The sequence below is a fragment of the Erpetoichthys calabaricus genome, chromosome 8 (genome assembly GCF_900747795.2).
Source record: "Erpetoichthys calabaricus chromosome 8, fErpCal1.3, whole genome shotgun sequence".
Classification (NCBI taxonomy): domain Eukaryota; kingdom Metazoa; phylum Chordata; class Cladistia; order Polypteriformes; family Polypteridae; genus Erpetoichthys; species Erpetoichthys calabaricus.
In genome coordinates, this window is record NC_041401.2 from 127,309,642 (window position 1) to 127,322,395 (window position 12,754).

Here is a 12,754-nt window from a genome sequence, read left to right on the forward strand (position 1 = left end):
AAGTAGTTCATGCTAACTGGACTAAAACTGGGAGGCATTTTCAGGAGAAAATACAAACCACAATAAAACTACACCTTCTGGACTTTACTACATATAAGGCAGCCCTAACTGGCCAGTAACTGAGGAGTCCTTTTTCCTCTACTCCCATGTGTTTTCACTATCTTCTCACCTTAAACCTTTTTTCTCCATTACTGGCTTCCTTTGTTTCACTTTCAACTCACTTCCTTCCAAACCTAAGCTCACATCAGAAGGGCCATGGAGGTCCCTTTTAAAACAGACTCATGAGAACCTTAGGAATGAAAATAACGTTTCTTAAGCACTACCTGTATCATTAGAGAATTTGTGAAACTTACCAAGTATGTTACCAGATATGTCTTTTCCCAATACAATTAACACACACAGATACACACATAAACATAGAGATCATATCCAGACAAATCTTCAGGTAATGCCAACTACCAGATCACCCTGCAATATTCACAAAGGTCCCCCATCACATAAATATGTATGCCTTTCACTCTTGGTACTCTACATAGGGACTAATTATTATGAACACTAACAAACATATAGGGTGTATTCACAACACATAAAAGCTCAATCACACTGGTTATAGGGCCTCTTCCTAACCAACAGTCCCTTATTTCTACTGTACTTGTTCTAAATATCAAGGAGCGACCTCTCAGCCTTGATAACCCTGCACGCAAGAAAGTAGCAGACTTCCAACACTAATAATTCAAGATATAAAGACAAAGTATTGAAATGTAAAAGCAAATATTAAAGTGTAATAATAATAATAACAAAAAGAAAAATATAATAAAAGATAAAATAGCAAAGTCTGGATGTATATAGTCTTAGAAAAACTTACTGAAAAATTAGCAAGGTCAGGAATGGATGTTCTCCTGGGCAGCATTTTGATTTAGTAATTGATGTTATTCATAGGTTATGTCTTATGATGTCCAGATGAATTGGTCACAAGGGTCTTGATCTCTGACGTCATGTCGTTGTTGCTTTCTGTCATTGCCCCTTGGTCCCTCTGACAAGCCAATTTATGTTAAAATTTATATATGGGGCTTCGGAATATGTGACTTCGCATTTGATTGGCTGGTTGTTCTTATGATGGATGACTCTGCTCAAAGTTTTGATATTTTTAGAAAACTGGTGCTGCTTTCCTTTCCCAGGTTATAAACTAATTGAAACAGCTGCGTTAAGGTTAAAAATTACTGATGCAAGGCAGAAAGAATGTATGAAAGAGAAATACTTCCATCCATTATCCAGCCCTCTATATCCTAACCACAGGGTCCCGGGGGTCTGCTGGATCCAATCCCAGCCAACACAGGGTGCAAGGCAGGAAACAAACCCTGGGCAGGGTGCTAGCCCACCGCAGGCCATGCACACACGCAATTTAGAATCACCAATACACCTAACCTGCATGTCTTTGGACTGTGGGAGGAAACCGGAGTACCCAGAGGAAACCCATGCACACATGGGGAGAACATGCAAACTCCATGCAGGGACGACCCGGGAAGTAAACCTGCATCTCCTAACTGCGAGGCAGCAGCGCTACCCGCAGTCCCACCGTGCCGCCCAAGATAAATACTTCCAATGTGAATTGCCACTGTAATCAAATTGATTTTAAGAGTCCTGTAAATTCAGTTCATCCTGGTTCATTTAAGCAAAAAAAATTAAAAGTAATGCAATCAAGCTGCAGTATCAAAAATTGAGGAATTCCCACTTCAGGACACTACTGAATTGTATAAAACCTCATAAAACCACTGAGGCCACCCTGCAGTAACCTTAAAACTGAAAAATACTATTACCATAATATTTTGCCAGCTGTGTTCTCGAAATTTTATTCCTCTGTCCACAGAGCATTTATTTCAGTATCCCTTCCAGAATGCAGAATTCTTGCATTAACTACTGCCATCTATATTTCTCTCAAATGGTAATGAATGTAAGACAATATTGGGGTTTCATGTGCAAAATCTGCACTTTTAAGGACAACTTATGATTTATTATTGCTAAGCCAGCTTCTTACTCTTTACCCTACTTTCTTGTGCTGAAGGTTGGCAACCCACTTTCTCAATTCTAGTTCAGCATCCTGGCTATATTGTTTTGTGTCAATTTACTTAAAATGTTTTGTGAAATTTGATACATGTGTATTTAAGACAAAGGGTAAAATGCTGAGAAAAATATATAGACATCTACAGAATGGCCATAGTGTAGATACCATTAAATAGGTGACTTATCTATAACAAAATTAGACACAGAATTATGCTGTACATCCTTTCTAAATCTGTTAAGGTTACAGGAGACATATTTTAATTGCACTGGAGCCAGTATCCTGAGACTTCAGTCACTCACCCACACTACTAACAATGGAAAGGACAGTGGCCGAAAAAGAAAGCAACAAGTCTGAGTCACAAAAAAGTATCAAGCAAGTGCTATAAATATGAAAACTGGAAGAACTGGTGCTATTGAGCTGATCAACCTGTGAGCACACCATAAGAGTGATCAACAGATTAGGAGAGGAGAAAGACATGATGCATCAAATCTTCATCTTCTTAGTACAGAAAGAAGAGACCTAGCCCATAATGTGGAGTCATTATAGTCATTATAATCATTGTTGTATTACACTTTTAAAATCACTGAGAATTGTAGTGTGTAGAAAATGATTCTGTGTCTGACTTGCTTAAGAAAGGCTGGCCATCTAAAAAAATCTGAACAGCTGCTAATTCTAAAAAAGTGGGTACAGGTTCACCTTAGCAGTTTCATTAGGATCTCAGTTTAATATTACTATTCTAGTTGTGTTCTTGTTACTAGCTCACTACATATACATTGAACTGTTTTAACACTTTTTACTTACAATGTAAAAGTATGTACATAATGAAAGAGATTCTAAAGAGTGCAGCAATCATCACTGGTATCATTTCACTGTGATTTTTAGGGAAAAGGCAAAATGAAGACATACTGGCTAATAGGGCATAAGGATTACAGTGTTCAAAATGACAGTCTGGTTTGCCACTGGAACCCTAGCAAATCACGAAAGAAGAAACTCGAAAATAGCAGCTTGACATCATTTGAACAGGTAAAAAATTATAAGGTCAGGTATTAAAAACAATTTTGTTTGCAGCATCACCGCAGCCACGTTTTCATTGTTATGACTTAGCACTGTTGTTGGGCATATTAGAATTGTTCTGATACTGGCTGATAGTGTTTTAATATACTGTAACTTACCATTTCATAAAGTTTTTTTTTTTTTTAGATGTGATGATATTGTGTTTTGTAGCACCAGAAAAGAGGAAGTGGAGAGGAAGAATGCAGAAGGGCTTTGGAAAATAGATGATTGAAAATAAATAGGAAGAAGACAGAAAATATAAGGTTTAATGATGATAAGGATTCAGAAGTTAGACTGCAAAGAGAGGTATTGAAAAGAGTTGGTAAAGGGGGATAAAATTGATGAGCCACAGCATGAAGTTATGGGAAAGAGTAGTGAAAGCTTGTTTAAGAAGGGAGGTGATTATTAGTGAGCAGCAGTATGGTTTCATGTTAAGAAAGAGCACCACAGATGTAGTGTTTGTTCTGAGGGTGTTGATGGAGAAGTATAGAGAAGGCCAGAAGGAGTTGCACTGTCTCTTTGTGGACCTTGAGAAAGCATATGACAGGGTGCCTCGAGTGGAGTTGTGGTATTCTATGAGGAAGTCGGGAGTGGCAGATAAGTATGCAAGAGTTGTACAGGATTTGTATGAGGGAAGTGTGACAGTGGTGAGGACTGCAGTAGTAGTGACAAATGCATTCAATGTAGAGGTGGGATTACATCAGGGATCGGCTCTGAGCCTTTTTTTATTTGCAATGTTGATGAACAGGTTCACAGACGAGATTAGACAGGAGTCCACGTTAACTATGATGTCTGCTGATGACATTGTGACCTGTAGCAAGAGTAGGGAACAGGTTGAGGAGACCCTGGAGAGGTGGAGATATCCTCTAGAGAGGAGAGAATATGAACGTCAGTAGGAACAAGACAGAATACATGTGTGTAAATCAGAGGGAGGTTAGTGGAATGGTGAGGATGCAGGAAGTAGAGTTGGCAAAGGCAAAGGTGGATGAGTTTAAATACTTGGGATCAACAGTACAGAGAAATGGGGATTGTGGAAAAGAGGTGAAAAGGAGAGTGCAGGCAGGGTGGAATGGGTGGAGAAGAGTGTCAGGAGTGATTTGTGACAGATGGGTATCAGCATGAGTGAAAGGGAAGGTCTACAGGACGGTAGTGAGACCAGTTATATTATATGGGCTGGAGATGGTGGCACTGACCAGAAAGCAGGGGACAGAGCTGGAGGTGGCAGAGTTAAAGATGCTAAGATTTGCAATGGGTGTGACGAGGATGGACAGGATTAGAAATGAGTACATTAGAGTGTCAGCTCATGTTGGACGGTTGGGAGACAAAGTCAGAGAGGCGAGATTGTGTTGGTTTGGACATGTGCAGAGGAGAGATGCTGAATATATTGGGAGAAGGATGTTAAAGATAGAGCTGCCAGGCAAGAGGAAAAGAGGAAGGCCTAAGTGGTTTATGGATGTGGTGAAAGAGGACATGCAGGTGATGGGTGTAACAGAGCAAGATGCAGAAGACAGGAAGATATGGAAAAAGATGATCCACTGTGGCAACCCCTAATGGGAGCAGCTGAAAGAAGAAGAAGAAGAAGTGGTAGCCCAAGATTGAAAATTAGATGCAGAGGTAACCAACAGAGTGCAGTGTGGATGGAACAGTTGAAAGAAGGTATCAGGAGTATTGTGTGATTGAGGAATTGAGGCAAAGGTTAAAGGTAAGGTTTTAAGATAGTGGTATGACCAACAATGAAGTATGGAGCTAAGACAGTAAAGGGAGCACAGGAGAAGAAGTTAGATATGTCAGAAATGAGAATGTTGAAATGGATGTGTGGAATTACAAAAAATGCATAGCATAAGAAATGAGATAATCAGAGCTACAACAAAAGCGGGTGAGATATCTAAGAAAGTACAGGAAAGTAGGTTAAAGTGATATTAACATGTGATGAGGAGAGACAATGAATATGTGGGCAAAATAATGATGGGAATCTAAGTAAAGTGGAAGAGAAAGTGAGGGAGCCCAAAGAGGAGGAGGACGGATAAAGTAAAAGAAGATTTGAAGGAAGAGGGCTTGACTGGTGAGGAGGTGCAGGACCGAGTTGTTTGGAGAAGGTTGATCAAGCACATTGACCCCACATAGAAGTGGGAAATGATGATAATGATGAAGAAGATGTATACCTACAGTACCTTCTTGATGTACATTAGAATTACAAGTTAGCATAATGGAAAAAAAACCTTTGGGAATGTGTTAGAAAAACCACAGCACCTCTAAGAAACCTCATATAGAATAAGTTAACTCCACATAGACAACAATCAAGTACAGTATTCAAATTCAGAATACTGTGCCACCAGATAATGGAAATAAGAAATAAAATTGCTTGAGGAATGGTAATATAGCATGCCAACTTCTATTATATTTTTGGCTTCTCTTTTACTATTTGCTTTTCTGTCATTTAAAATGCTGTACTGCAAAGTTGATCTGTTCTTAGACTTTCCCAGTAGAGCAGCATAGCCTTCCCTATCAGTCTCTAGCCCTTCCTCTTCACCTCAAAATTTGGGAATCCACATATGTATCTAGTTCTAGTATATTTTTCTCTCTCTGTCTCTTTCCTGACTATACTACAGAGATGCAATAGTCTTTTTTTATAAACAAAAATGAATAAGTTAAACTACAGATCTGTTTTGACTTTTCGATGCCATGCGAATATGCTTGGCCAAAATTACATAATTGTGGCAGCTGCTCATTGGCCCGGGTATAACTGATACACAGACCTTAACATGGTGCTGGGACCAAATTATTAAATTTTACATAATATGATGATTTAGTTTAAACTATGGCATTCTTTTAAGCTGACCATCATGTGCATAGTGTATTATCATATACAGTACACACAACGCATTGCAAGTGTCACAGAGAAAGCGGAAATATCCCTAAGAAATGGCCTTGTTTTTATTTTACTCCACTCCAATGCTGGTATCCTTAGTTTATCACAGTGTTGTTATTCCTCTGGGCATTTATGGTGTAAAACAGGAAACAAGACAAAATAAAGAGTTGAGGCTCCGTGAAGTCAACCGCTGTATAATTGATGGTAAAAACCAACACAAAGTTGTCAAATTATATAGACCTTTTCAGACTGGAGTCAAAATTGAGACAAAAATGGCTGTGGTGCCCCTTAAGAAGAAGCCAGACCAGAAAAGGTAAGGTCAGGAAACCATCACCCAGAAGAGACATCACTGGGACAGCCATTTGTCTGATCTGTATGAGTGAAAGGAGGAGCAGCATTAGGCAACAGCACCAACCTTCAAATTGGGGTTGAATTACCAACAGATAAGCTTTTAATTTGTCTCCCAAGCATACATGTGTGACAATGGTTATTTGATTAAATATCTAACAAGACTATGCTATGCTAAAACATAGTCTTCAGATTTCACGTAAATGCAGCAGCTGTCGAGGGTTCACTGACATTGGTAGGTAGCTCACTCTGGAGTTTGGATATCCTGTAGCTAAAACGTGAGTCTCCTACACTAGCTTTATTCATGCTCAGAATTTTAGGGAGGCTTACATCTTAAGATTGTAATATATGATCTGGAGTATATGCACTGATACTTTTGTAAGGTGGGGGGACATGTTTAACCATTTAAGGATTTGTATGTGATAACTAGGAGTATAAAATTGGCTGTACACTTAATTCAAAGCCAGTGAGATGATTTAGGAACAGGAGTTATATGTCATACTTAAGAGAGATCCTTACTACCATGTTTTGAAATTTATTGTCGAGTAATCAGTAAGTGATCATTTCAAACAGCCTGACTATAAAGCCTTGCAGCACTCAAGTTCAATGTATCTATAAAAGAAAAATAATAATTACAGAAAGTGACAGAGGATTTCTGAAGGCCAAGAACAGGTGAGTCACTGCAGTTATACTTTGGTGCCACTCATATTTTGTGGTTACCCATGATCTCTTATATGATTTTTTTCAGTCTAATACCAGTGTGAACCTGCAGAGTTCCAGTGAGAGAACCACACCAGCATCCCTACAGCTGAGCGGAGCCCAATCGGAACATGAAATCTTGAGGACAACTGGCATACCAGTTACACCATTGACCCACCAGCAGACTAACAGTGCCTCAGTGACCACCTATATGGTCATTGATGAGTGTGGGTGTTCTAGGGAGGATACCTGTCAGAATATGTTGACAGGAAATGGGGACTATCCAAACAAATTTGAGAATCAAGCTGCCTGTAAAGAAAGCCTCTTGCCTGGTTCGCTGGAGACTAACTAAGCCAACACAACAAGGAATTTTTCCAGTCTTAATAATGACAACACACAGTGAAGTAAATGGCTTGTTGCAGAGCTTTTTTTTTGTCATTGGGAGCTGTGAAGAAAATTTTCCAAATAAAACCTTATTATAATCTTTCTCCTCTCCTATGGCAGTGTTAGCCATTTCCTGAGTCAATTCTAAAAAGAGCTGTTGAAGCTTTGCATTGAGCACAGATTCCCCAAAACAGGCAAGAATAAATTGTTAATAATTGTTATTTATATATAGTAAAAGAGGATCTGGGGGTGTACCCTTTTCTAAAACAATACTACCACCTGTTTATCTGCCTTTTCACTTGTGACATACTATACATTACAAGGGACACAAATTTCAGGGGCTCCTCGATGCAATATTATCACAATTCTTGTATCATGATGAAATATTAATATACCTGCCTTTATTTAGTAATATGTTTAATAATGTGACTCAATTCTACAATATTAGAACATTTGAAAATTAGAACAATTGTAAGGAAAACAGGCCATTCAGCCCAGCAAGCTCATACATTATAGTCACCTAGTCAGGAGTATCCAACTCCGGTCCTTGTGGGTCACAGTGGCTGCAGGTTTTCATTCCAACCATCTTCTTAATTATATAACTGTTTTTGCTGGTGATAAACTTGTTTTGCCTTAATTTTAATTGACGTGACTCAGACCCCTTAGTTCAGTGTTTCCCAGACTCGGTCCTGGGGACCCCCTGTGGCTGCAGGTTTTTGTTCCAACTGGATTCCTAATCAGTGACAACACCTGATAGCACTGAGCTCATTTAATTAGCTGTTTTTTTTTTCTTTTATTTGACATTCAGAAAAGCATAGCAGCATGATTTTTACATTTATAAGACATTTAGAAATATTTCTGCCTTTGCTATAGATTTAAATGCTTAACTCTCTTTTGTTGCTGATTTCATTATGCTTTGCCCTTTCTCTGTGCAGTTTTTCCCCCTTCATTGTATCTTAATAATGACAATTTAAAATGAGCAGATCAGATACCCAGGCAAACAACACTGAATAATCAAAGGTTGCAACTACTTTAGAGTCAGACCCTCTAATTAGTAAATAATGGATTAATTAAACAATTAGAATGAAGATGAAAATACTGTTACAAAGAAAAAAAATACATTTTTCCTATATAACTTCTTTGTACATTTTAATTTTTTTTTTTTTTAGCAAACTTAGTTTTCTAATTTCTATATTGTTCCCTAAATGCAGAACTTGTGAAATATCAATTCACTTAATTAGCCCAGGAGTTCAATTAAAACCAGAAGCTGGTTGGAACAAAAACCAGCAGCCACAGGGGTTCCCCAGGTCCGAGTTTGGGAAACACTGCCTTAGTTGTTTCTTTTTCCTTAATGAGCAGCCAAACAATAATGAGACACAAAACAAGCCGCCACATGACCAGCTAACCTGAAAATAAAGAAAGGTGAAGGTCTTGTTAATGTTGGTCTGCTCGGGTCACCAAAACACCTTGACGGTAGTCTTAAAATAACAGAAAATCAACAATCTGCTGTAGCAGAATGAGATCAGCAGCAAGTCGTGATATTCAATAACGGCTTTAATTAACAGCAAGAATTGGTTTCTCATTAAGAAACTGGTTGGAGTGAAAGTGGCTGGAGTTTGACATTCCAATTTCGCTGGTCATCTGTTGACTCGTTTCACATCTTATTTCTGTTTGGTTGCCATTTAATGAAGAAACAAATCAATTCAGAGGACTGACTCCTTAAAAACAGGGCTATTAAAATGAAGGCAAAAGGAGTTAATTAGCAGTGAAAACTGCTCGCTGATTAGGAAAAGGATTAGAATGAAAACCTACAGCCACTGCGGCCCATTAGGACTGGAGTTGGACACCCCTGACCTAGAGTGTCCAAAGCAACATCAAGTCAAGATCTGAAAGTCACTAAATTCTTACTCTTCACCACATTACTTGGTAACTTATTCCATGTGTCTGTGGTTCTTTGCATGAAGAAAAACTTTAAAACATTTGTGCAAATTACGCACTTAATAGGGTTTAACCAAGTCACTGTGTTCTTGTTGAATAATCTATTTGAAAGTAACAGCTGGCATCCACTGTTCAGTCATGTCAACTCTTAATCTCTGTTTGCTTAAACTTAAAAGGTTCATCTCCTTCAATGTCTTCTAACAAATCATGCTTTTTACTCCTGGAATCACCCTCTCTTCTCTGGAGTTTCTCTAGCCCTGTTATACTTTTATTGTAACATGGAGACCACTAGTGTGTTATATATAACTTAAGCATACCCTCCCTTTCACTTCTGCACTGCATATTATGATGTATAACCTAATGTCCTATCAGCCTTTTGATCTTATCTGTATACTGTTTTGATGTAGAAACTGATGAGCTCACTATGACTCTTAGACTCTTCTCATAAGGTTGACTTTCAAGGATGCATTGTGCATTCAAATTTAACATTTTTTTTCTTTTCTGAAAAAGTTCCCCTCAACATAACCATTTGCTTCATGTTTTTAAGCCAATTTTGTACCCAACTGCAAAACTGAGTAGAGTTTAACATGCCTTGAATTCTCACTTCTTTTAGTTTAATCACTAACCTCTCATGTAAAAAGCCTTCTGAAAATCAAAATAAATATCATGTACACCTTTCTTATTGTATGCTTTTGTTGTTTCCTTATACAGTTCCAGTACATTAGTGAAACACAACCTTCTCCACCTGAACTCATGTTGTCTATTTACTAATACTCCTGCTTCTGGCATGTGCTGCTGGATCTTTTCTTTAAAAATCACCTACCATTAATTCACTAATCTGCTTGATAAACATGAACTCATGTGATAAACACGCATATAACACCTTGAAGTTTTCCTTATCTTATTTGAACCGATGACATTTGAGAGCTACTCCTCTGCCACATAATCAACTAGTTGTTATTTTCGCAGTGGATAGAATCACAAAATGATATGCTAAGTTTTCAGGGAATACTACCACACATTTCATAATAAATCCCTTCTGCAATCCCAGTCTGACAAATTTATTCTTCTCCTGTCCAGGCACTCATTTAACTTTGTGACTTCCACTCCTGGATTTCTTTTTTCTTAATAAACTGCACAGAGCATGATCATTACACATCTGTAATAAACTGTATCTTCTTACAAGTAAGAATGCCTTCTTGTTACTTCATTTAGCACTAATCTGTAGGCTAAATGTGTTTGCTTTTAGCTTTATTTTACTATTTTTCTCAATCAGATGTGTAATGTATTCAGCTTAGTCATAAGTGTGCCACTGAACTTAAAAGATCATTAAGTAAAAATAATACAACCTCTTTGCTATCAGATAAACCAAATCTCACAAAAAATGTACATTTTGTTTTCAAGTTTTCTTGGGCGATTTTAAAAAATGAAGGCCTTACAAATTGTGACACAAATTTGAGACTGAAGGGTTATTCTTTTTTTTTTTTTAAATTAAACCTTTATTGAAAAGAACAGAAAGGCCACCATCTTAGAGGAAGCCAAAGCAATTATCTTATATACAGGGTGTTCTTAAAGTCTGTGTGCAAGTTAAAATAGTTGTAACTTTGTAAGTATATGTCAGTCATTTTCCAACCCTCTATATCCTAACACAGGGTCACTGGGGTTTGCTGGAATCAATCCCAGCCTGCACAGGCAGGGTGCCAGCCCACCACAGGACAAACACACGGGACAATTTAGGATTGCCAATGCACCTAACCTGCATGTCTTTGGACTGTGGGAGGAAACCAGAGCACCCAAAGGAAACCCATGCAGACACGGGGAGAACATGCAAACTCCACGCAGGAAGGACCTGGGAGTCGAACCCAGGTCTCCTTACTGCGAGGCAGCAGTGCTTCCACTGCACCACCGTGCCACCCCTGTAAGTATATGTGATAGAAAGAATTTGTAAAAAGGATTAGAAGGCTTGATGTATCTAGTTTTTTTGTCTTTATAAGTTTAATTTTTGCGGTATTTGGGGAACTGAAAATCCACATGAGTCTGTTGAACATGAAGGAGATTCTCCCAAAGTTAATGTGTGTTGTGCTTTGGGAAAAATCGAGTCATAGGGACATTCTTTTTTGAAGGGAGTATTGTTATTGGTGATAGCTATTTAGAAATGCTGCAAAATTGCTTTATTCCTCAACTTGAACAATTAGGGCTGATAGAGAATACAGTGCTTCAACAAGTTAGTACTCCTTGTCACATTGCTTTGCATGTTAGACAGTTTCTACATGAGAAATTCCCTAACAGATGGATTGGAAGAAGTGGACCATTTTCTTGGCCTCCACGTTCACCAGATTTGAGTCCTTTGGATTTCTTTTTATGGGGACATGTGAAAACTAATATTTATTCAACCAAACCTCAAGCTTTAGAAGACTTGCAAGCTAGGATTGCTGGTATTACTGAAAATCAGCTTGAGAAATGTTTTCCGAGAAGTACAGAATCGCATTACCCTTTGTATTAGTAATGATGGTGGACATGTTGAAAATTAACAAGAACAATAAAAAATGTAAGTGTTTCTTTCTTATCCTTTTTACAGATTCTTTCTATCACATACACTTACAAAGTTACAACTATTTTAAATTGCACACAGCTTTATGGACACCCTGTATAAACGTCTATGCATGGAAGTCTGTGTGCTCGGAAGTGCAAGGCTACAGCAATGAAGCTCAAAGAGCCTGCAAGGCAGCCCCAAGTTAACAAGTCAGAAGAATAAAAAAGCTGAAAGAAACCGACTCTGTCATCAAAGTGAAACTGCCCAGGAAAAACAAACGAGAGAGGAACTTGCTTAGCCGCTGATTGACAAGGGGTGCGAGCACATCCACCAAATGAAACCACCGACTCTACATTTTAATTTTTTTTTTCTGATGATTTCAGTAGTTTCTAACAGCCCTGGCTTTTTACAGCACTTAAAATAACATTACAAGGTGCTCACTCCCCAACTGCAAACTAGCCCTATGGTCATCCAAATTCTAAACAGCAATAAAAGAGAAGCGTCAGTGGACCGCAAAGTGAGGGACAGCACTGCGGGGGTCAAGGAGGAAAACACTAAGAGACATGACTGCAGTGAAGACCACAAGGCCCCCATTTACAAACTAGATATATAATATTTGTACAAATATTGTGACCTCAAAGTGTTAATGCTTCTTGTTAATCCTGCTATTTCTGGGTTAGTTTCCGCAGTAGTAGGGTGTTTTGCCACATTATCCATTATGGATGCATACCTGAAGAAGGAGCCTGAGCTGCCTTGAAAGCTTGCATATTGTAATCTTTTTAGTTAACCAATAAAATGCGTCATTTTGCTTGACTTCTCATTGCAAGTTAGTTTCAGAACATTGGTTTCGCCAGTATTTGAGCTGAAT

The 12,754-nt window shown here is 38.3% G+C and overlaps 1 protein-coding gene across 1 annotated transcript in view; it reads left to right on the forward strand.

Annotated features, from left to right (window-relative positions):
* Positions 1-10,379, forward strand: part of LOC127529016 (adenylate cyclase type 2) — a 58,282-nt gene extending 47,903 nt beyond the window's left edge. The window contains exons 8-9 of the mRNA XM_051931256.1: positions 2,945-3,085; positions 7,081-10,379. Of these exons, the coding sequence (XP_051787216.1) occupies positions 2,945-3,085; positions 7,081-7,383 (444 nt within the window). The 3' untranslated portion in view covers positions 7,384-10,379. The remainder of the gene's footprint in view (positions 1-2,944; positions 3,086-7,080) is intronic.
* The last annotated feature ends 2,375 nt before the right edge of the window (positions 10,380-12,754 follow it).